The sequence below is a fragment of the Adiantum capillus-veneris genome, chromosome 13, assembly GCF_014529385.1.
Source record: "Adiantum capillus-veneris isolate H3 chromosome 13, ASM1452938v2, whole genome shotgun sequence".
NCBI classification, from domain to species: domain Eukaryota; kingdom Viridiplantae; phylum Streptophyta; class Polypodiopsida; order Polypodiales; family Pteridaceae; genus Adiantum; species Adiantum capillus-veneris.
In genome coordinates, this window is record NC_140943.1 from 137,416,351 (window position 1) to 137,438,086 (window position 21,736).

At 43.7% G+C, this 21,736-nt stretch overlaps 1 protein-coding gene across 3 annotated transcripts in view; it reads right to left on the bottom strand.

The window, feature by feature from the left end:
• Positions 1–1,670: 1,670 nt before the first annotated feature.
• Positions 1,671–21,736, bottom strand: part of LOC147444934 (lanC-like protein GCL2) — a 73,188-nt gene continuing 53,122 nt past the window's right edge. For all 3 annotated transcript variants that reach the window (XM_086527434.1, XM_086527433.1, XM_086527435.1), the window contains exons 2-6: positions 3,202–3,386; positions 2,998–3,109; positions 2,789–2,923; positions 2,393–2,707; positions 1,671–2,241 (exon numbers count right to left, since the gene is read on the bottom strand). In XM_086527434.1, coding sequence (XP_086383560.1) covers positions 1,900–2,241; positions 2,393–2,707; positions 2,789–2,923; positions 2,998–3,109; positions 3,202–3,386 — 1,089 coding nt within the window. In that variant the 3' untranslated portion in view covers positions 1,671–1,899. The remainder of the gene's footprint in view (positions 2,242–2,392; positions 2,708–2,788; positions 2,924–2,997; positions 3,110–3,201; positions 3,387–21,736) is intronic.

Consider the following 21,736-nt stretch of genomic DNA (forward strand, 5'->3'; position numbering starts at 1 on the left):
GAGCTCACAATGCCTCCATAGCTATGAAAGCTCCAAGCTTCAATCTGTTGCCGATGTAGCCGATGTGCATCTCGCCGAGAAGAGGGAAACACTAGGACCTTTGGCTCTGATACCATGACTAGTAGATTTATGAAAAATCCTAGCAAGAAGCACTCGGAAGCAATGAAGCATATTCTGAGATACCTCGGAAGCAATGAAGCACATTCCGAGATACCTCAAGGGTACAACAAGTAATTGCTTACGTCCTGAGAAGAGTGATACATCCATAGTGGGTTACACAAATGTGGACTATGCAATTTGTGTGGATAGTTATCAATTATGAGTCCTTACTCTATATTCAAGTAAATATTAGGTGAGTTAGTAATGATGGTTAGAAACGGAACTGACTGCTTACTCTCTCTTTGAGCTCACTGAAAACTTAATCTCTCTTCCCTTGTGGCTTGTGGAGGTTAGCCCCTTGCCACCATGATACGTGAGCTCTGCCTGTCGAGCTCACAATGCCTCCATAGCTATGAAAGCTGCAAGCTTCAATCTGTTGCCGATGTAGTCGATGTGCATCTCGTCGAGAAGAGGGAAACACTAGGACCTTTGGCTCTGATGCCATGATTAGTAGATTTATGAAAAATCCTAGCAAGAAGCACTTAGAAGCAATGAAACACATTTTGAGATACCTCAAGGGTACAACAAGTAATTGCTTACGTCCTGAGAAGAGTGATACATCCATAGTGGGTTACACAAATGTGGACTATGCAATTTGTGTGGATAGTTATCAATTATGAGTCCTTACTCTATATTCAAGTAGATATTAGGCGAGTTAGTAATGATGGTTAAAAACGGACGTCAGACCAATTGGCCTAAACCCCAACACTCTGAAATGTTAATCTGTAGCGAGTGTCAAATCATTAAAAGCTAGCCTTACAACAACAAGCACACACATGTTTCATTAAGCTAAAGTATTTCAAATGGAGCCAAACTTGTAAGGACACCGAGACAAAATCACATCTATAATCAAGGACATATTTTTAGCAAAGTCGATTTCAACGTTTAATACACTCAATGGCTTCTTCTAAGGGAACTCTATCCTCTCCTATGTTTGGAATTCCAAATAGATGCAAAAATCAAGAAAAACAAGAAAAAATAGCAAGAAGATGGCCACACCAAAAACATAGTAACTTCGCGACACTTATGTGGAATTGAACACAATGCAACTTCACACGAAGGAGATCTAAGCATGAGAAGAAAGAGGGTAGACAGAGTACTCGAACTATAGAGCACACACTTTCATTATCTAAAAACTTGCATTCAATTTACAAAAAATTGCCTTTATATTTTGCCAATGGTCAAAATTTCGTCCTCTTGACGAATATGGTTCATAAAACTCACAAACGAAGTGCCTTAAGTAATTAAGCTACAAGTTGGAAGCCATCAACTCCAATCTACTCAATAAAAACTCACATGTACAACCATTAAACAAAAAAGTTATAGTTGTGAATCCCACTTTGGTCGCATGCGACTGAGTGGCACGTGTTAGCTTAACAACTAATAGATGTCTCCCTTCCAAGGCCGTTCCATTGGAAGATACCATATTTATTCTTATTTCCTATGGAAGAAAAAAAATAAAACCAGCCCTTTTAAATGACACGACAGATTCATAAAAAAGTCGACCTTCATAAGACAAAAAATGCCATTTAAGAATAGACTTAGGTAAATACATTCATTAACTTGGGAGTAGCCTTTACATTGTTGATTTTTTATGCATTCCTTGACTCAAAAACTACTAATAAGAACCAACTACTTTGGATGTCTAACGACTACTCACAGGTGTATGTTTTACAAAGTCGTAAGTCAAGAATATGTACAAGGGTTAGCCTGTTTTGTTTTGTTTTTTGTTTCTCAACCCTAAAGCTCATAGGCAGGAAACCTAGCATCCTCTGGCTTTGCTATGTCAAACCAAAGGCAAGCAAGACCTGCTGAGCCTTCAAAAAGAGATAATGGACGATCCCCACCATGCATTTTACCCGCAGCTATAAGATCCCAAGCATGCTCGTGGAGAAAGGTTGAAAAAGCCCTTGCTCGGTGCAAATGGAGTAAATCACCAGTAAGCCTATACAAGGCCAGAAACGCATACGCATTGCCACTGATACCATGACATACGCCCAGACGCTTAAGCAACCCTCGCCTCCACACCACCTCTCCTGCATCAACTGCAGCTTCCTTGAAGATTTTATCCGAAGGGAAAACCTGAAAAATAAAAGCACACCATCAAAACAGTCTTCTTGCCAATAACAGAGGAGGCGCTTCGTGTACGCGGGGGTCGAGTGTGGGTGTCTCCCCCATCCAAAAAAGGGAATCTTCTTGCATGGTTTGTTACACCAGAATTCGGGACTAATACCTCTGCTGCTTTGCACAACGTCAGCAAAACTCCGGGCGCACCATGACACCAATGCACCAGTCTATCATCTGTATCACCCTCAGCAGCAGGATAATTTCCAGATGGAAGACGGTTGGCTATCATGTAGTGCAAGGTGCCCTTCACATCATTCGCATCATCTTCACTCAGTGGGAAATGCATGAGCACATGCATTATTCCTGCCAGACCATGCGCAGCTCCCCAATACTTCTTGCCATGCCATTCATACATTAAAGGACTTCTTGAACGACGAGCCCCTGCTCTCCCCGATGCAATTGTAGCCTGGACTATAGGTCCCTGCATTCCCAAATGCATAAGTTTCTTTCAAAGCTCTTCTTGCCTCCATTCAAAAATGGCTTAACACACCCACTTCCTCACCAACAAACTCCATGATATTGTCTCGTCGCCAAGATATTTATTAACAAAGAGACAAGCCCACAGAAAGCCAACTCTTCCGTAAAGGAGCTCATCTGGCATTCCAGAGTTGTCCAAAAATGACCTCTCTTTTGCCATCTGCAAGAGAAATGAATTAAGCAAACTTATTACTACTCAAATAAAAGCGCACCTTGGAAACGACTGGTGCATACCTCTTGCAGGAGTTTCACATAATTTGACTTCTCAACATCATTTCCACAGTACTTTGCTGCTACTGCTCCCAATGCATAGTTGCCAGCTCTTCCGCACAAAAAGGTCACATAGCTGTTGTGTAGCAATATGTGGCTCAGATAACCAGAACTTAAAAATACCATCTGACGAACGCCTCTCAACAAGAACAAAGATCCATAACTTACCCTTTCATGCCTTTGATAGTGTAAGGAGTACAAGATTTTACAATCTCCAAACATTTAACCACATCCTCGTTGTTTCCTGCCCTTTCAAAACTTTTGAAGCACAAAAATGCAGTCCCCAGCACTCCCGTATAAAACGTAAGATCATGTGATAAACCTTCTGTCCTGGACCATGTAGCTTCTACAATCTACACACATGACACAACAGTCTTTGATGGTCCTTGAAGGTCACAAGCGGCTTCAATAAAAAAGTCAATCTTGATCATAGCTGAGGCTCTCAGATGCTTCTAAACATTTTTCACCGATAAGCAAATCAACGAACTGATTTTCAAGGCATACGTAGAAAACTTCAAATCTGCAAATTCAGTAATACTTTCCTCAATTCATTTCTGATGACAGCGGTTTCGTTTTCATCATTAAAAAATCACTTAGCCCCAGAGCAAACTCTGTTATACCAACACTCTAAAAAATGCTTACGAGGGATTGCCAAGTCACTTTTGAATGCTCAGACATTATAGTCTTCCAACATTTATAAGTAACAAGTCCCGTAAGTATTATCCATGTCAACAAAGCACACAGAGGACATGGAGTCTATGGATACACCCATACGTACGGAGACCCAAGTCTGCACACTACATTTAACCCAAATGTCCAAGAGTATGTCCATACCAATTCCTGGTATGCACTTATATAACTCGTACATTAAATGTGTATCTGGAACAAGGTGGAAAGGTACGTAGTGTACGGCATGTTTTAGGTATGTACAGAACGTATTTCCGTACTGAACCACCTTCAAGTACGTAATAGGTACGTACCATTTGTAAAAACCCCATATTTTATTAAAATTAAGTTCACAAACCTTTCAAAATTTAGACTCATAAACAAATTTACATTACAATGCTGAAAATGAACATATTGGAAATAAAACTCAAATGACTCAAGCCTCAATGATAAATCATAAAACCAAGTTCAACTACAAGCATGATGTCTACGGCATCAGCCACAAGCCAGCATTGTATATACCAAAAAACTTCAAAAAAACAACGAAACACAAGTACAAATTCAACTACAAGCATAATGTCTATGGCATTAGCCACAAGCCGGCACTATATATGCCATACAAACTAAAACAAAACAATGAAACACAATAAAAGTTTGCTGCTCTCCAAAGCATGCACATAGGCGACATGCCAATAGCCTCAAAAGTCTGTGTTAGATGCTGATGATGAATTGTCGGAAGAGAGCATGCCCCCATCATCAAGGACATTGTCCTCTTAATCAAACTCTGGCTCAGCAACAATTGCATCTGGAACAAGCACCTCTACACTGCTAGCCTCCTCAGAGAAATCAGCTTCTCCCTATTACTCGATCTACTTCAAAGAATTGAATGATAAACAAAGAACCAATATGTCTGAATTGGATAAAGAACGACAAGAATTTCTGCACACATGCTGGTTGCTTCTCTAAAGGCCTACCAAGCGAGTTACCTCCACCTTGTCCTGAGGACCACACCATTGATTTGATTCTCGGAAGCACACCACCGAACCAGCCACCTTATCGAGTTAGCCGAGCCCAGAATGAAGGAATCATGAATCAAGTGAAAGAACTTCTAGAAAAGAGTCTCGTCCAACCTAGTACATCACCTTACTATTCTCCGGTTTTGTTACTACTAAAGAAAGACAAATCTTGGAGAATGTGCATTGATTATAGAGCTCTCAATAAAATCACCATCAAGAACAAATTCCCTATTCCAAGGATCGAATTTATTCTTGACAGACTTCAGGGATCCTCTTGTTTGAAGTTGTTTCAGTAGGATTGATTTAAAAAGCGGATATCATCATATCAGAATCGCTCCGAGAGATGTCTACAAGACAGTCTTTCGAACAAGTTTTGGTTTATACAAATTTTTGGTGATGCCTTTTGGACTCACAAATCTTTTGTCGACACTTTCTTTGACAACATTATAGTTTTCTCCAAGAATGAAGTAGGGCACTGGCACCATCTACTACAGGTCTTTCAGGCATTGCGCAAGCATAGATTGGTTATCAATGCCAAAAAAGCGAGTTTTTCTTACCGGAGATACATTTCTTGGGACACATTGTCTTAGCAGCAGGAGTACAGATGCACCCGGCGAAAATTGAGACTATCTGCGATTGGCCTGACTTAAAGAATGTTCACGAAGTTCGAAGCTTTTTGGGCTTGTGCTCTTATTACCGGCAATTCATTTCATTTATTGAGTCAGAAAGGAGTCCCTTTCTCGTAGGGACCGACCAAGGTGACTACTTTTCAAATGCTTAAAGAAGAGTTGACTACCGGACCAGTGTTGGCTTTGCCAGATTTGCAAAAGCCACTCGAAGTTCATTGTGATGCTTGTACTCGTAGTCTAGGAGCGGCTTTGATGCAAGAAGGCGCCATGCCATGGGATTGCTTATGAAAGCAAGATGTTTTCACGGCTAGAGTTGGTAGCACAGATATATGAGAAAGAGCTATTGGCAATGATTCATGCTCTTACACAGTGGCAACACTATTTACTCAGAGCTGATTTCACAATTTTTACAGATCATCAGAGTCTACGCTACTTCTTATCACAGAACCAGCTTTCGCAAAAGCAGATGCGATGGGCTAACATCTTCTCACAATTTCACTTCCAGATTGCCCATGTTCAGGGACAGAACCTCGGAAGCCCTTAGTTCTAGCTGTTTCCGGGATTCATCACAGAAGCTTCGAGGATATGGTTGACCAGTACACCACAGATCCTGACTTTGCGGACATTTTTACTCGGAGACAGAATGGAGAGACAGCTCCAGGGTATCCCATACGGGATGGCTACTTGATGAAGAAGACAACGTTGTGTGTTATACAACCTTTGAGGGAAAAGGTCATGACAGGGTGCCATTGTCCACCTTTTACAGGTCACTGCAGCATCAATACCACCTTGAAGGGTGTGGAGCGCTACTTGTATTGGTCGAGACTCAAAAAGGATGTGGACAACTTTGTTCACAGTTGTTTAGTATGCCAAAAGGTCAAGTTTGACAGGCATAAGGCACAGGGACTACTACAACCTTTACCCATTCCTACCCGCCCCTGGGAAAGCATCGCTATGGATTTTATTTTTGATCTCCCCAAGACTCAAAGTGGGCACGATGGCATTTGGACTGTCATTGACAGATTTAGCAAGCAAGCTCACTTCATTCCAGTAATGTAATTCACGAGTTTGTTTTGGAAGGCTATTTAGGAGAACACTGGCACGCCGTTGCAGTTCTTGGCATCATTTCAACCGCAGACAAATGGGCAATCTGAGATAGCTAATTCAATGGTTTTGGATTTATTGAAGTCTTACATCTCAAATTAGAAGACTCAATGGGAAAAATATTTGCCTTTGGTGGAATTTGCCTCCGATAACACGGTTCACTCCTCAATGGGAAAGGCACCATTTGAGGTAATCGAAGGTGCTAAGAAGGTCCCTACCTTTCTAGGCACTAAAGACAAGATTTTTGAAGCCGATCGGTACTCGAGGGACTTGGATACTGCTTTTGTCAAGGTTCGCGAGGCTCTATAGAAGTCTCAAGCATGAGTGTGAGTCCGTTGCCATGCAGATGTTCGCAGTCTAGGCGAGTACACTTCTAGGCGAGTACACTTTGCTGTTGAGCAACGTGACACTTCACTCGTTGTGCATGCAGGGTCTGAGGATAGACATGTAGAGCAGGACATCTCCTTGAGTGCACGACTAGAGAAGTCATCGGTGGTGGTGATGGATTTTGATGCTTTGCCAGTCAGAGAGCAGAGCAATGAGTCACATGTGCGAGACACTATAGTTTCAAATGAGCTCCAGAGTGTGCATGACATGTCTGTAGATGTAGAGTTAGAGCAGCCATGCTCTAGCGAGAGACAACGGATTGATCCTCTTAGGACAAAAATGCAAAAGGTGTTGGGTTAAAGGCCTAAATAACCCCTTTTTGTACATTTTTATACTTTGTCCAGGTTCAATATGAACCTGGACACGTTTTTTAAAGGTCACTTATAATAAAAGTGAGAAAACCCAAAACTCACTTATTGAGTTTTCCCCAAAAACGTGAGCTCTCTCTCTCTCCCTCTTCGTTTTGCTAGCGCTTCCCTTTTGCAACATAGTGCCTCCGCTTCAAGCCTCAAGGACTGCACACACCGCCGCGCGCTCATCAACTAGTATCAGAGCCAGATTAGGGTTTCAGAAGCTTTGCACAGGTGGTTGGACAACAGGCAAAAGGCTTCTCCCGCGTCAAATTTCCGCTTTCATCGTGAAGCCCCTTGCTTCCGGTGTCACCTAGGGTGATTAGGATTCCCAAAACAGCCTAAAACAGGCTAAAATTAGATCAAAACACGTAAAAACCAGAAAATTACAGGTCAAAACAGCAAAACGCAGGTGTTCTAAATCAATTCCCGTGAATGCCCCTTGCTTTTCCCACTCAAAATAGGTCCATTTGATGCAAATTGATGCGCCAAAACAGTAAATTTGCAGAAAATTCAGAATTGGACTGTTTTTATGTACACAAGTTGAGGTTTATGTACGCCTTTTGTGGGTTTATGCAAGTACGCATTAGGGATACTTGTTAATTGCTGAAATTTTCAGCACATTGTATGCAACGTGCGGTACATTGTGATCACTAGAAATTTTCAGATTTTGTGTAGATACTTTCTGCTACAGTTTTATCCGTGCAAATGGCCTCTACTTCCTCATCGTCTGATGCCAAGAGCTTGATGGAAATCAAGCGATTTGACGGTACAAGTTTCGACCTATGGCAGGACAGGATGCAGGGGATTTTGTTCCTCAAGGATTGTGAGGACGCCCTTTTGGCCGTAAAGCCTGTGGATATGCCGGATGAGGATTGGGCCAAGCTCAACAAGAGGGCAAAGGCCTATATCAAAATGGCTGACCGATGACATTCTGGTGGACATAAAGGGCTTGGACAGTGCACATGCAATTTGGCATAAGTTGAAGGCCACTTATGAGAATGCCACCCCTGTGAATCAAGTGCATTTGATGCGCAAACTGGTGAACATGATGCTTGACGAAGCCAAGTCGGCTTCTGAGCACTTAAGTGCTTTCACCAGTGTTATGAGTCAGCTACAGGATATTGGGCTTCAACCTTTTGATGACAAGTTGAAAGCCATATTTTTGTTGATGACTTTGCCAGACTCTTGGGAAACGCTTGTGGTTTCTTTGTGTAATAGCCCCAACCTCACGTATGATGGAGTGCGAGGCTCCATCTTAAATGAGGAAATTAGACGCAAGTCTAGTGGTGGGGAAGGTGGCAGTTCTGCTTACAATGCGAGAGGTAGAAGTCAGAAGCAAAATACAAGTACCAAGACTCAAAACAGGAGCAAAAGCAAGTCTAGGGATAAGGATGTGACTTGTTATTAGTGTGGCAGAAAAGGCCATAAGAAGCCAGATTGCAGGTATTTCAAGAAAGAGCAGGAAATCACAGGAGAAGAAGAAGACAGAGGATAAGAAAGGGAAAAAATCAGCAAGTACCTCCTCCAAGGATTCAGAGACTGTCAATGTATCCTCTAGTGTGGTTATCACAAAGTTATCCGACAGTGAGGAGATCTTGGTTGCAGCTTCATGCCCCTCAGATTTTGTTGTCGCAAATGCAGAAGACATGCTTATCTCATGTAGAGATGTCATTGATGCATTGCTAAGTGCAAATGATGGCCTTACACAGTCTTAGATAGTAGATTCGGGTGCCTCATTTCATGTGACTCCATCTGTGGAGTGTTTTGCTTCTTATCATGCAAGCAAGTATGGCAAGGTTTACCTTGGGGATAACCATGCTTGTGACATTGAAGGAATGGGCACTGTGCGCTTGGCATTAAACAATGGCCAAGAGTTTATGCTTAAAGATGTAAGGTATGTACCAGGCAACAAGAAGAGTCTATTGTCTATTGGCCAAATGGATGCACAAGGTTATACAATCATTTTTGCTGGGGGTTCATGGAAGTTGCTTAAGGGATCAATGCTCATTCTCAAGGGATGCAACAGTGGTACATTGTACTATTTACATGGCAAAGCTTTGCCTGGCAAGTTTCTTGCAGTGGCCGAAGTTGCTTCTCATTTGGAGTTGTGGCACAAAAGACTTTTCGATATGAGCCAGAAGGGACTTGATGTGCTCTCCTATTTGAAGAGGGTTGATGTAAAGGGCAACCAGGTTAGATTTTTGTAATGACTGTTTGTATGGTAAACAAAAGAAGTCTTCTTATTATTTTGGTGTCTCGCGCAAAGCTCATGCTCTTGATTTAATTCACTCCGATGTATGTTCAATGCCTGTTAAATCTTTTGGTCGCACATTATACTTTGTTACATTGATTGATGATTGCACTAGGAAAGGCTGGGCATATTTGTTAAAGAATAAGAGTGAGACATTTAATGCATTTAAGAGGTTTCATGCTTTTGTGAGCACGCAAAAGGGTAGTAAGCTTAAATGTCTGAGATCTAACAATGGGGGGGAGTGCACGTCTGCTGAATTTCAACGTTATTGCGAAGAATATGGGATTAAAAGGGAGTTGACAACCCCTTATAATTCATCTTCTAATGGTGTTGCTGAGAGGTATAACCGTACTTTATGTGAGAGAGTGCGTTGCATGTTGTCCACGGCTAATCTCCCTCATGGGTTTTGGGGAGAGGCTTTGAAAACTACAGTTCATGTATGCAATCGCTCTCCTAACAGTACGCTGAAAAATGACATTCCATAGGAGGTTTGGTCTGGCAAACCTGCCTCTTATGATCATTTGAGAGTGTTTGGCTGCGAGGCTTTTGTCCTTGTTCGTAATGACTTGAGGACAAAGCTAGATGCCAAGTCCATCCAAGGACTCTTCCTAGGTTATGGGGAAGAGGGTGAAATGGGCTACAGGATATGGTTGCCTCAGTTTAAGAGGGTAGTACGCAGCCGAGATGTAGTGTTCAATGAGGCTAAATTGCTGAAAAATGCTACATCTTCTGAAATTGACAAGAAATCGGTCAAATTTCAGCCTCTCTTGCCACCTATTGATGTTGAAAAAGAGCCTCAGGATGCATTACCGCAAGCTGAAATTGATAATCAGCCGGTTAACCTTGAGCCAGAAGAGGTAGGACATGATTTAGATGCTCCAAATGAGGATGGACAGCCACCTGTCATGGCTGAAAATGATTTTCAGCAGCATGAGCATGCTGAAAATGAGTTGCCTCCTGATGTAGAACCTGTGCCTGAGAATGTAGATCATTGGGTACGCAGGTCTACTCGTGTCAGAAGGTTGATACAGCGCTTTGAGCCCTCTTTGCATCATGTTATGTTGACAGATGAGAAAGAGCCTCTTACGTATAAAGAGGCAAAGACATGTGAGTCAAGCAGTAAGTGGGAGCTTGCAATGCAAGAGGAAATGAAATCCTTGTATGCAAATGATACTTGGGATCTTGTGCCATTGCCTAAAGGGAGAAAGGCTCTTCCTAACAAATGGGTATACAAGATTAAGATTGTGGATGAAAAACCCAAGTATAAGGCAAGATTGGTTGCAAAAGGATATGCACAGAAAGAAGGAATTGATTTTCAAGAAATCTTTTCTCCCGTTGTAAAGCTTACAACTTTACGTGTCCTTTTTGCTCTCGTTGCAGTGCTTGATTTGGAATTGAATCAAATGGATGTAAAGACAGTGTTTTTGCACGGTGACATTGAAAAGGACATATACATGAAACAACCTGAAGGTTTTGTGTAGTTCCTACACGTGAGGAACTTGTATGCAAACTGAAAAGGGCTTTGTATGGTTTGAGACAATCATCACGGCAGTGGTATAAGAAGTTTGACACTTTTATGTTGTCTCAAGGCTTTAAACGCAACCATGCAGATGATTGTTTATATACGAAAAGGGATGAAGATGGTAGTCCCATCATACTTGTTCTCTATGTTGATGACATGCTGCTTGCCGGGAAACATAAGACTAATCTTGATGCTCTGAAACGTAAGCTAAATTCAACATTTGCTATGAAGGATTTGGGTGATGCAGAGCATATTTTGGGCATGCGTATTAAAAGAGATAGAAAGCTGAAATTGCTGTTTTTATCTCAAGAAAGGTACATTGCAAAGTACTTGATAGGTTTAATATGGTTGATGCTAAGCCTCTTGGAGTACCTTTACCTCCATACACTAAGCTTAGCAAAGCAGATTGCCCAAAGGATGAGGTAACATTGAAAGCAATGAAGGAAATCCCTTATGCATCAGCTTGTGGTTCTCTTATGTATGCTATGGTTGCCACTCATCCCGACATTGCTTATGCAGTGGGAGTTGTTAGTCGATACATGTCGAATCCTCGCAAAGCGCATTGGGAAGCTGTCAAATGCATTTTGAGATATTTGAAAGGTACACAATCAAAGTGTATCTGTTATGGCAAAAGTGACTTAAAAGTTGCAGGGATATTGTGACGCAGACATGGCAGGTGACATGGATACCAGGAAATCTACCAATGGATATGTATTTGCCATTTGCTGGTGGTGTAGTCTCTTGGTGTTCTAGGTTACAGAAAATTGTGGCATTGAGTACTACTGAGGCTAAATATATTTCAACCACAGAGGCTTCAAAAGAGGCCATTTGGTTGGGCAGACTTACAAAAGAACTTGGCATCCTACTCATAACGTGTTGGGTTGTGATAGCCAGAGTGCTTTCTATTTAGCCAAAAATGCCATGTTTCATGCGCGTATCAAACACATAGATGTGCGGTACCACTTCATACGAGAAGTATTGGAGGATTGTCTAGTCAGCTTGACTAAGATCCATACACAGGATAACCCTGCAGATGTTCTCACCAAGAGTCTTGCTAAGGTTCAACATGAGCATTGCATACAGCTGGTGGGAGTTGGTTAACTTAAAGGCGTCATTTATGCCTTTTAGTGGGAGGTTGTTGGGTTAAAGGCCTAAATAACCCCTTTTTGTACATTTTTATACTTTGTCCAGGTTCATATTGAACCTGGACACATTTTTTAAAGATCACTTATAATAAAAGTAGGAAAACCCAAAACTCACTTATTGAGTTTTTCCCAAAAACGTGAGCTCTCTCTCTCTCCCTCTTCGTTCTACTAGCGCTTCCCTTCTGCAGCGCAGTGCCTCTGCTTCAAGCCTCAAGGCCTGCACATCTTCGCGTGCTCTATCACTTGCACACACCACCGCGCGCTCATCAAAAGGCAGTAAATTGACCTTGACGCGACTTGAGGTTGAAGGAGAATGATTGGGTGCTCTTACGTTTTGAATAGGCACGCCTCAGGAAACGAAAGGGAAAGTAGCGGCTTTTTTCAAAGCTTAGAATGCGATATTATGGCCCTTTCCAGATTAAAGAAAAAAAAAATATTGTATCCTTCAGACTCAAGTTGCCAGATACTTGGAAGATTTACAATGCATTTCATGTGAGTTTGTTGAAACCTTTTAAAGGTGAGGTGCCAGTTGATGGGGAGCCTGATGAGCAACCCGAAGTGAAAGAGAGTGAGGAGATACTTGTTCCACAACAAATTCTGGCACAGAAGAAAAGAAAAGTAAAAGGTAAAGTGATTCGGCAGTTGTTAGTGAAATTTAAGAACTATCTGGCATTGGATGTGAAGTGGATGGAGGAGGAGGACCTAGCAGATACTCCTCAGATTTTGGATCTTTACCTGAGGCTTTCGGTTTAGCTGCGACTACTCCAAAGATCCCGCAAATCAGCAAGGTTGAATCTAGTGCAGACGGGATTGCACAAGAGGGGAGTCACTCCGGTCCTTTGTCAAAGATTACCTGGATGGAATAGAGTCACTGATTTCCCTTTGGATTTCAAGGATATTGTTGTGCCTACAGTATTCTGCTTAATGCCTTTATGAATAATGAAAATGAGAATTCTCGAAATTGAACCTGAATGATGTGTATTCTCTCATCTGATTTGTTTGAGTGCAAGAACTAAAAGACGAAATAACTGCAGCATTGCGCTGGTTGTTTTGGGCGACAGTTTTTGGACCATATGCTTTTTGAACTGAAGCTTTTCATGTAAACTGCTTTTCCAAGGCCAAGGGCCATGTCGACTCAATTGAACTGTGATTTAATTTTGTGAAGTGTTTTGAGTAAATCTCTCTCTCGTGTCGCGGCAGATTCTAGACTTAGGGTGTCCAAGTTTGTTACAGTAGCTTTTGGAGGTCAGATGCTTTTAAGCTTGATGCTTTTGATATAAGTGTTTTTCATGGCTAGGGGGGCTTAAATATGTGCCAAGGGCTCACTCTCTGGCACGCTCCAGGGTGGAGATGCAGAGCAGGAGTGCTGCTGTTGTACTGAGTTGAAGCATATTAAGAAATATTGAAAGGGGCGCCATGGTTTGGGGCCAATGCTCTCCAGGAGTGGAGCTTCGCCACCTTGTGTCTCGTGTGTCGAGCATCCCTTTCAGTTCAATTGTTTCGAAGTGCTTAAAGTATGTTCAGTCTGTTCTTTTCCGTTGGCACGTGGTGTCCGTCACACATCCCCCCTCCCTTCCTCTCTTTCCCCAAGAAAAGAGAAATCGCCCTCGATTACACATAAAAAACAAACAATAAACAGTAAACAAATTTAGCGAACTCTGACATCATGCAGAGATGCATTTGACTGCTCAAACCATGCACTAGCACACTGTCATTGAACAATCAACAATCACATTTTTATGATCATACCTGTTGAGATCTTAGACACACATCGTGATCATTAAGATCTCGTCATATTCATCATTCGTATCACCTCATCGGTGAATCAAGGCAAAATGTTACAAACAATTCACCTCACGTACTCAAATGAAGACACATTTGCAAGAGTAAATCAATCGATCACTTTTAAGGAATTTCAACCATAACATCACATGTCAACAATCTATGTACATATCATGGTAGTTACTAGGCAGAGCACTCAGCACTCTCAGCACCCCCAAAATCTCGAAGACAAATCGGTTGGATCTATCTCAATTTGTGGCAATCAGAGACAAAGGAATGGACTCTTGTTTAGCATGCACTGTAGTGTCAAAGGTGCACAAGTCTACAACTACGAGCAAACCTCCTCATGAACATGAGCAACCACTGGATCTCAGATCTGACGCGACAAAACTCCACTCGGAGTCCACCGAATCAGCATCCAATCAAGGGCAGCCCACCGCACGGACAAAGGGCAACACACACCTGCAATCTTTGCACACAAAGCACTTGTTGTAGGAGGCTAGAGAGAGGGAAGTGAGATCACAAAAGAGGGAGTAAAACGCTACCACTGCAACAACGCTAGAGAGAGGAGGGCATTGAGAAAAATGCTAAAAAAAGGATCCCTAGAGAAAATGCACAAAGAGAGAGAGAGAGAGAGAGAGAGAGAGAGAGAGAGAGAGAGAGAGAGACCCAAAACGCTGGCAATGATCTGCTATCACATGAATAAATGGCATACTAAGGATGTTTGTGAGTGTGTGCGTATTTGGGGGCGCCCCGGGGGGTATTACGTCCCCAAACATCAGGATGGGCGCTTGCAATTATGTCCAGCCAGTGTGAACATGGCCCTTTGGTTATGAAGTCCTATAAATAGGACTTGAGCCTCATTTGTGAGACATCTTGTGTGATCACCACACTTGGACTCTTGGCCCTTGGCAGCTTGCCCGCACACCCGTATTGGTGTGGACTTGGTGGTATGGGACACCGGCCCTTGCGGTAGAGGCTAGCTCGCATGGTTGCAAGCTCCCAAGCTCGAGAGTAAGCCCGTATTGGCTCTATGGCTAGGAGGTGAGCTTGATGTCTGCTCATGTCATGTGTGCAAGATGGATTTGGCAAGGGACTAACATTGGTATCAGAGCCCTCTCCCTACTCGTATGCACGACATGGTAACGTGCACAAAACCACTAGAGCTCACGAGGCCATGATGGCCCAGCCTGACAGGCTCTCCAAACTCTTGTATAGGGTGGTATGGGACGCTACTAGCGAGAGAGGAGGACAAGGGGGCCACATGCCAACCAGTGGTGGGGATCTTACAAGTTCTTTGTTTCTCGTGGATTCTCATGTGTGGAGAGTTGATTGCTGGAGGCGGTCACATGGATACACAATATGTTTTTGACGGTCTTCCCGTAAACCAAGTGCGCTTGAGGGTGTCCTCGGGAGCTGCCACTCCGAGGATATGGCAACACCCTCCGTTGGGGCACCATGGTGAGGTCTTATTATTTGTGGAATACTTCTTCTTTGCAGGAGAGTGGACAGCATGAGGTTTAGGAGGTGTTCCATTCTACCGATCGTGGACGTTTGTTTGCTTGTACGTCTCCGGCTTGTCTTAGTCATCCAAGGGTGACCACATTATGCTAGCCCCGCAGGTAAATTATGGGATGAAGTGTCTCCTGCCCCGTTGTAGGGATTCCTACACACGGGCGCAATGCAGAAGCGGCAAATGTACACAGCGCACCGCTGGCAGCACAGGGCGCCAACGCTGTGCACAAGTCAACGGCACAGGGCCGATGTAACTAAGTCAGACTTTGTAAATAATTAATTTATTTACGAGAAAAGAATTATCTAATTAGTTGTGTGCACACCAGAATAGACCTAGCAGTTCTGAGCCTAAATGCGGGCCATAACACCTCAGAGAGACCTTAGCAAAAATTACCCTGAAGCCCTAGTGATTGGGAAATCAGGTCTTCAGAAAGGGGTAAGCAGTAGCCTCAGATTTTAGGCTCAGGAAAAATACGCGCGTCAGTACAAGCACATGAATGAGATGGGGTCCTTAGAACAGTGACCGTAAGGCTAATAAAGCTACTAAAGCCTTAGGGTAAGTTTCATTAAATTAAATTTAACGGTCTGTGTCCGGGCAGGCGGCCGGGCAAGTGTGAACAGGTAAAGGCGGTGCACTGCCAGTGCGGCATTGCGCCGGCAGACCTTTGGTGCTCTCATAAAAGAATCATTGGTAGCATTTGTTAGTTAGTTGCACATTTTTAATTAATGAGCTAGAAGTTTGTAAAGTCAAAAGTTGAATGGTTTTTAAGTTTTTTAGGTAAGTGTGCCAAGTGGCACACTTACCAATGCAAACTAACTCTCTCACTCTCACTCTCACCCTCTCTCTCTTCCTAGCGCCCCCTCTCCCTGATGGCTATTTAGGAGCCCCCCCTCCCCCATTTTCAGGGCTGGCAGTGCACCTACCCTCCCTAATGTGAGCGTGCTCTACGCGGTGGAGCCCTCCATTGAAGCTTGAGAGCAGCCCCTTGCGACATATGTGGTAGCCTTGTGCTCCCATTGTCAAGAACAAGGGATCTCACAGTCATAGACACCTTCTGGTGAAGTTTCATCGCGAGAAGCTGCCGTAGACGCTCTCTTAACAGAGTGCGGCTGCTGTAATTCTCTGTTTTCAGGCCTTAATCACCTCGATTAGGGCTGTTTTCAGCAGATCAACCATAGGAATTCTCTTTTCTCTCCTTATCCTAAGCCTACATCAAGTTTGGTGCGGTTCCATCGCGAAGAAGACCTCTGTTTCGGCGTAGGGGTGTGCACAGGTAAGAATTTCAGGTTATGTGCAGAAAATTACAGCAAGCATGTGCGTGTGCATTTTGCTTGTTTCTCTTTTGTGTTCGATGCATGAATGAATGAGCATGAAGGCAACACATAACGGAAGATGGACTCTCCTCTGTGAGAGCTTCCGATGAGCTGTTTTGGAAGATAGACTCTCTTTTCGAGAGCTTCCAACCAGTCTCGCAAAAGAGGAGAAATCCCTAAGCGGAAAGAAAGTGGAAACACTTTCTCAGTCAGTAGTCAGATGTCACCAGCGTGTGACTACTATCTATCCTTTTTGTTGATTTCTTTCTTATTGTCTATTTACTTTCACTTTTTGGAAACACCCCTCGGGAAATCTAACTGCCCTGCATTGCATAGCTAGTGTGGAATTGTCCAGAGGGAGTCCAGGCCTGAGGGCAAGAGAGCACTAAGGTTGGACAAGGACTACGGTTAGCCAAGTGGGGTCATTGACTAGCCAAAGTGGAATCCTTTGCTACAGAGGCTATACTTCAGTTCTGGATGTGGCCGCAATGTACAAAGAGGGTCGGATGACCTAGAAAGATACAATGGCAGCATCTCCTAAAATTTAGGGAACTGCTATTTTGGGACCTGAAAATGTCTTCCCGTCATTACGTGCAGTTTGACATGGGGATCATTTTGTTACTCTGTGGCCAAGTCAACAAAGGCTGCAAGTGAGATATTTTTAGACCGGAGGGTCTAAAGCGGAAAAATGCACAAATGAGTGACACTTGGCACTCTGAGGCCAGTTTACTACTTATAGAGAAGGCAAAAACGTGATTTATAGCTGGGAGGCTCATTCTGCAAGTTCCTGTCACAGGTTAAGAGCTATGGAGTGCTTGCTTTCCCTCTTATGCACAGTGCGATGCCAGGAGTGATGCCTTGCACGCTACGCACTGCCCTCTCTCTCCCCTTTGGCAGTATGTTATGCCCCACTAGTGGGCTTTTCATTTGACCAATGTACAGTTGTGTGGGTTCATGCGCGATTGCCGAGGCAAGAGCCTCTTGCACAGGTACTGGATTAGCTAGCGGCTAATCCCCCGCAGGTACAGGTGAATTCGGAGAGGTTTCACGCCAGAAATCTCGTCCGATTCAAAGGGCAAGTAGCCCTACAGGTGCGGGAGCTCGAGGACTTGCTAAGGATGCGACCGGCACGCGAAACGGAGCCCGAAACAGTAAATTACAGCCTGCTGTGTATTTTTGCAGGTTTAGGGTTTTGGCCCTAAACGGACCCTAATACCCCCAGGAGGTTCGGAGACGCAAGGGGACCGTTGTACAGGTGATCTGGCGCATTTTCAGGGCTGAAAACAGAGAATTCAGCGTGCTGCAGATTCTCGCCAGGTCTTGCAAAGTGCCCATATGCGTCGGGAAAGTCAGTCAATGCGTGGGAATACTGACTGTGAAGGGTTCTAGTACAGTTATGCTGCCGAAATCAGGCCAGAACAGTCAAAATTCAGCCAAGGTTGTGCTGGGCAGATTGGAAAGAACCACAGCGTTTATTCCCTCTTTTAAACAATAAAGAAATACCGAAAGGGGCGCCTAAGTTAGGGGCCAATCTGGTGTCGGTCTTCTTATACAGGTGCATTCTAGCATCTGTATCCCATTCCCCTCTCTTGTGTCACTATAGCGCAGGTATAATAGACGACTAATAATGGGTGAAAGCTAAATCAAGGTTTGAAGTAAAGTCTACCGCCCTTTTTGGATTGAACAGGCCGGTTTCATGGTTCCATCGACGGGATTAAATCACTTTTTCCCATAGAAGTGAGCCTTGGTCAGTTTTGGGCTTGAAGACATAGGGGATCATACACCAGACACAGGGAATTGCAATTATGGCTGACAGACGAGATGATGTGACTGAAGAGGTTTCCTCTTCACAGGGTCAACAGACACATGAAGTGGGTGAGTCCTCAAGACCACCACAGACGGATGATGATATATTCAGGACCCAGTTGGCTACTGCTGTGGCTATGTTCACACAAGTAATGCAGAACTCGAGGTTTTAGCCTTTCTGCAACCTCCTGTTCCGTCTCAGCAAGTTGGGTCATTGGATCATATTCAAAAGCCTGTTAAGGCTCGAGCACAAGTGATTCATACCGCACAGTCAATGGAAACACCTGTACATTTGACGGAAAACATGCACTCTCCACAACCTATGCCTAAGGTGCAAGAACAGGTGGCTGAGATTTCAGTCTTTCAAGCTGTACCAGTTCAGCCCGCCACCTTTCAGCAGCCTATAGCTGGTTCTAATGGACAGGGAAGCAAACTACAGGCTATGCAACAAGTCTTCCCACCACCTTCAGTACACCCTGGCTATTTTGGAGGTGGATCGGTATTCCAGAGCATGGCTGGTCATGCACCTGGAAATCAGTTTTACACGCCAAGAACAATGTTCGGGGGTGCTCAAACGATGATGCCTAACCCCATGTACAGTGTCATGGGTATGCAACCAGGGTTTCAAAGCACTCAGGGCCAATTAAATCAGTTTTACACGCCAGGAACAGTGTTCGGGGGTGCTCAAACGATGATGCCTAACCCCATGTACAGTGTCATGGGTATGCAACCAGGGTTTCAAAGCACTCAGGGCCAATTTGGGATGCCACAGGCAAATTTTGGTATGGCTGGAATTACAAATCAGCAGCCAAATATGGCATTTCCAAGTCAAGTTAATAGCGGCCAAGGAACACAGATGAACCCTAATAGTGTTCCCATGTTTCAGTCACTTCCATATGACAATTTAACACCACTAGAGAGGCCAACTCCGTACAAAGAAGGTGGCAAAGGTGTGTCTTTCACGACCTTTACAGGATTTGATGACAGGAAGAAGGCTCTCTCATTCCTCCAGCAGTTTGACAAGGCCTATGCAGGGGGAAACTTTACAGAGGCTTCGAAGGTCCGCAAGGCAGCCACTTTCTTGACAGGGAATGCGGGACAATGGTGGACAACTTTATTGCTTCAAGGGCAAGCTCCGTCCACATGGATTTACTTCAAGCAAATTTTTGCAGCAGCATGGTTATCTGATGATTTCGAAGCAGATGTCATGACAGAATGGCACCAGCTTAATGCTGCCACTTGCAGAAATCTGGATGATTACAATCGGAAGTTTTGGAAAGCTCTACTTCCAGTAACTTCCTATAGGTTTGTGCCATTGACAAAACAGATTGAAAAATATTGTTGTGGCCTACCTAAAGGATTGAGAAAGTACTGTACGAAGACAAAAGTCACTACTTTGACGCAGCTCATCGACATAGCAAACACTGGCAATGGTTTGCTCAAGGGAGAAGATTGTGAATTTAACACTGGCGTCAAGGCAGGATCAGGTAAGAAAAATTCAGCCAGGAAGCACGTTCCCAATGAGGCTCCTAAAGGGACTCAGGAGTCAGCCAACGCAGGGAAAGATAAAGCTACGGCTGAATCAGAAAAGGGACCAGCAAAGAAATGGAAAAGACGTTTTCCTCGCAAGTCAGAAGAGCAAAAGAAGGTCCTGAGGACAGAGAACAAATGCTTTATATGTGAGTAGCCTGGCCACATTGCTTACAATTGTCCTACAAAGAAAAGGCCAGCTGATTCTAATGACAAGGAAGACAAGAAAGGAAAGAAGCCCATGGCTGGTCTAGTGCCAGATATGGTGGGCGACAAGCCAAATTCAGATGCAAGTGAGTTTTGCAGAGCATGGGGAAAGGTCAGGAATCAAACAGTGCTTATCTTCTTTGATCCAGGTGCCAAAGCCAACTTCATTTCCCCAGAATTGGCTTCAAAGTTGGGAATCAGACCTGAAGAGATGGGGTATACAGCAGAGGCACGTTTGGCATGTCTTGGCCATACAGAGGCTGTGACACCCATCATCGGAAAGTTGCGTCTACATATCCAGTCCTATGTAGATGCTGAAGAATTTTACATCATGCCACTGGACGGATGTGATGTGTTGCTAGGTATTCCTTGGTTGTTTCGTGTACAGGGAATCATGGATGCCTACAACAAAAAGATCACTGTACAGAGCAGGGGAAAGACTCACATTCTGGATGTAAAGCTTAAAGGGGAGTCTATTCCCACTGTATCAGCTTCTGCTATTACTTTTGTAATGAAAAAGCATCTTTCTGCGTACTTGGTTTTTGCACGTGAAGTGTCAGATTGTGATGAATCAAATTTATCTATGCTAGATAAAGAAAGGTCAATGTTTTTACAACAGTATAGTGACTGCTTTTCCGATTCATTACCATCTCAATTATCGCCAGAGAGCCCCGAGGACCATGCGATAGATTTGGTGCCAGGCAGTAGCCCACCAAATAAGCCTCCGTACAGGGTTAGTGCGGCTCAGCAGAAAGAGATAATGGGCCAAGTACAGGAGCTGTTAGAAAAGGGGCTGATTCAGCCCAGTTCATCTCCATTCTGTTCTCCAGTGTTGTTGGTGCAGAAAAAGGATGGCTCATGGCGTATGTGCATCGACTACCGTGCACTGAACAAGAATACCATCAAGAATAGGTTCCCTATACCTAGAATTGATGATATTATGGACAAATTAGAAGGAGCAGCTATGTTTAGCAGGATAGATCTAAAGAGTGGGTACCATCAGATCCGCATTAGATCAGAGGATGTGCACAAGACTGCTTTTAGAACGACGTTTGGCCTTTACGAATTTTTAGTGATGCCCTTTGGTCTTACAAATGCTCCTGCTACGTTCAATAGGATGATGGACAGAATTTTCCGTCCACACCAGCAGTTTGTTGGTACATTCTTTGATGACATGATAGTCTACTCAAAGAATGAAGAGGAGCATAGGCATCACTTGGCCATTGTGTTCGAAGAGCTACGCAGTCATAGGTTGCTCATCAATGCAAAGAAAAGTGAATTTTTTCTGGAAGAGATCCACTTTCTGGGACACATTGTCTCAAAGGATGGTGTCAAAATGGATCCTGCAAAAGTTGAAGCGATCAAGTCATGGCCAAATTTGAAGACGGTGCATGATGTCCGAAGCTTTTTGGGACTATGCTCCTATTACAGAAGGTTTATCCGAAATTTCGCTGAGATTGCTTCACCTTTACATGC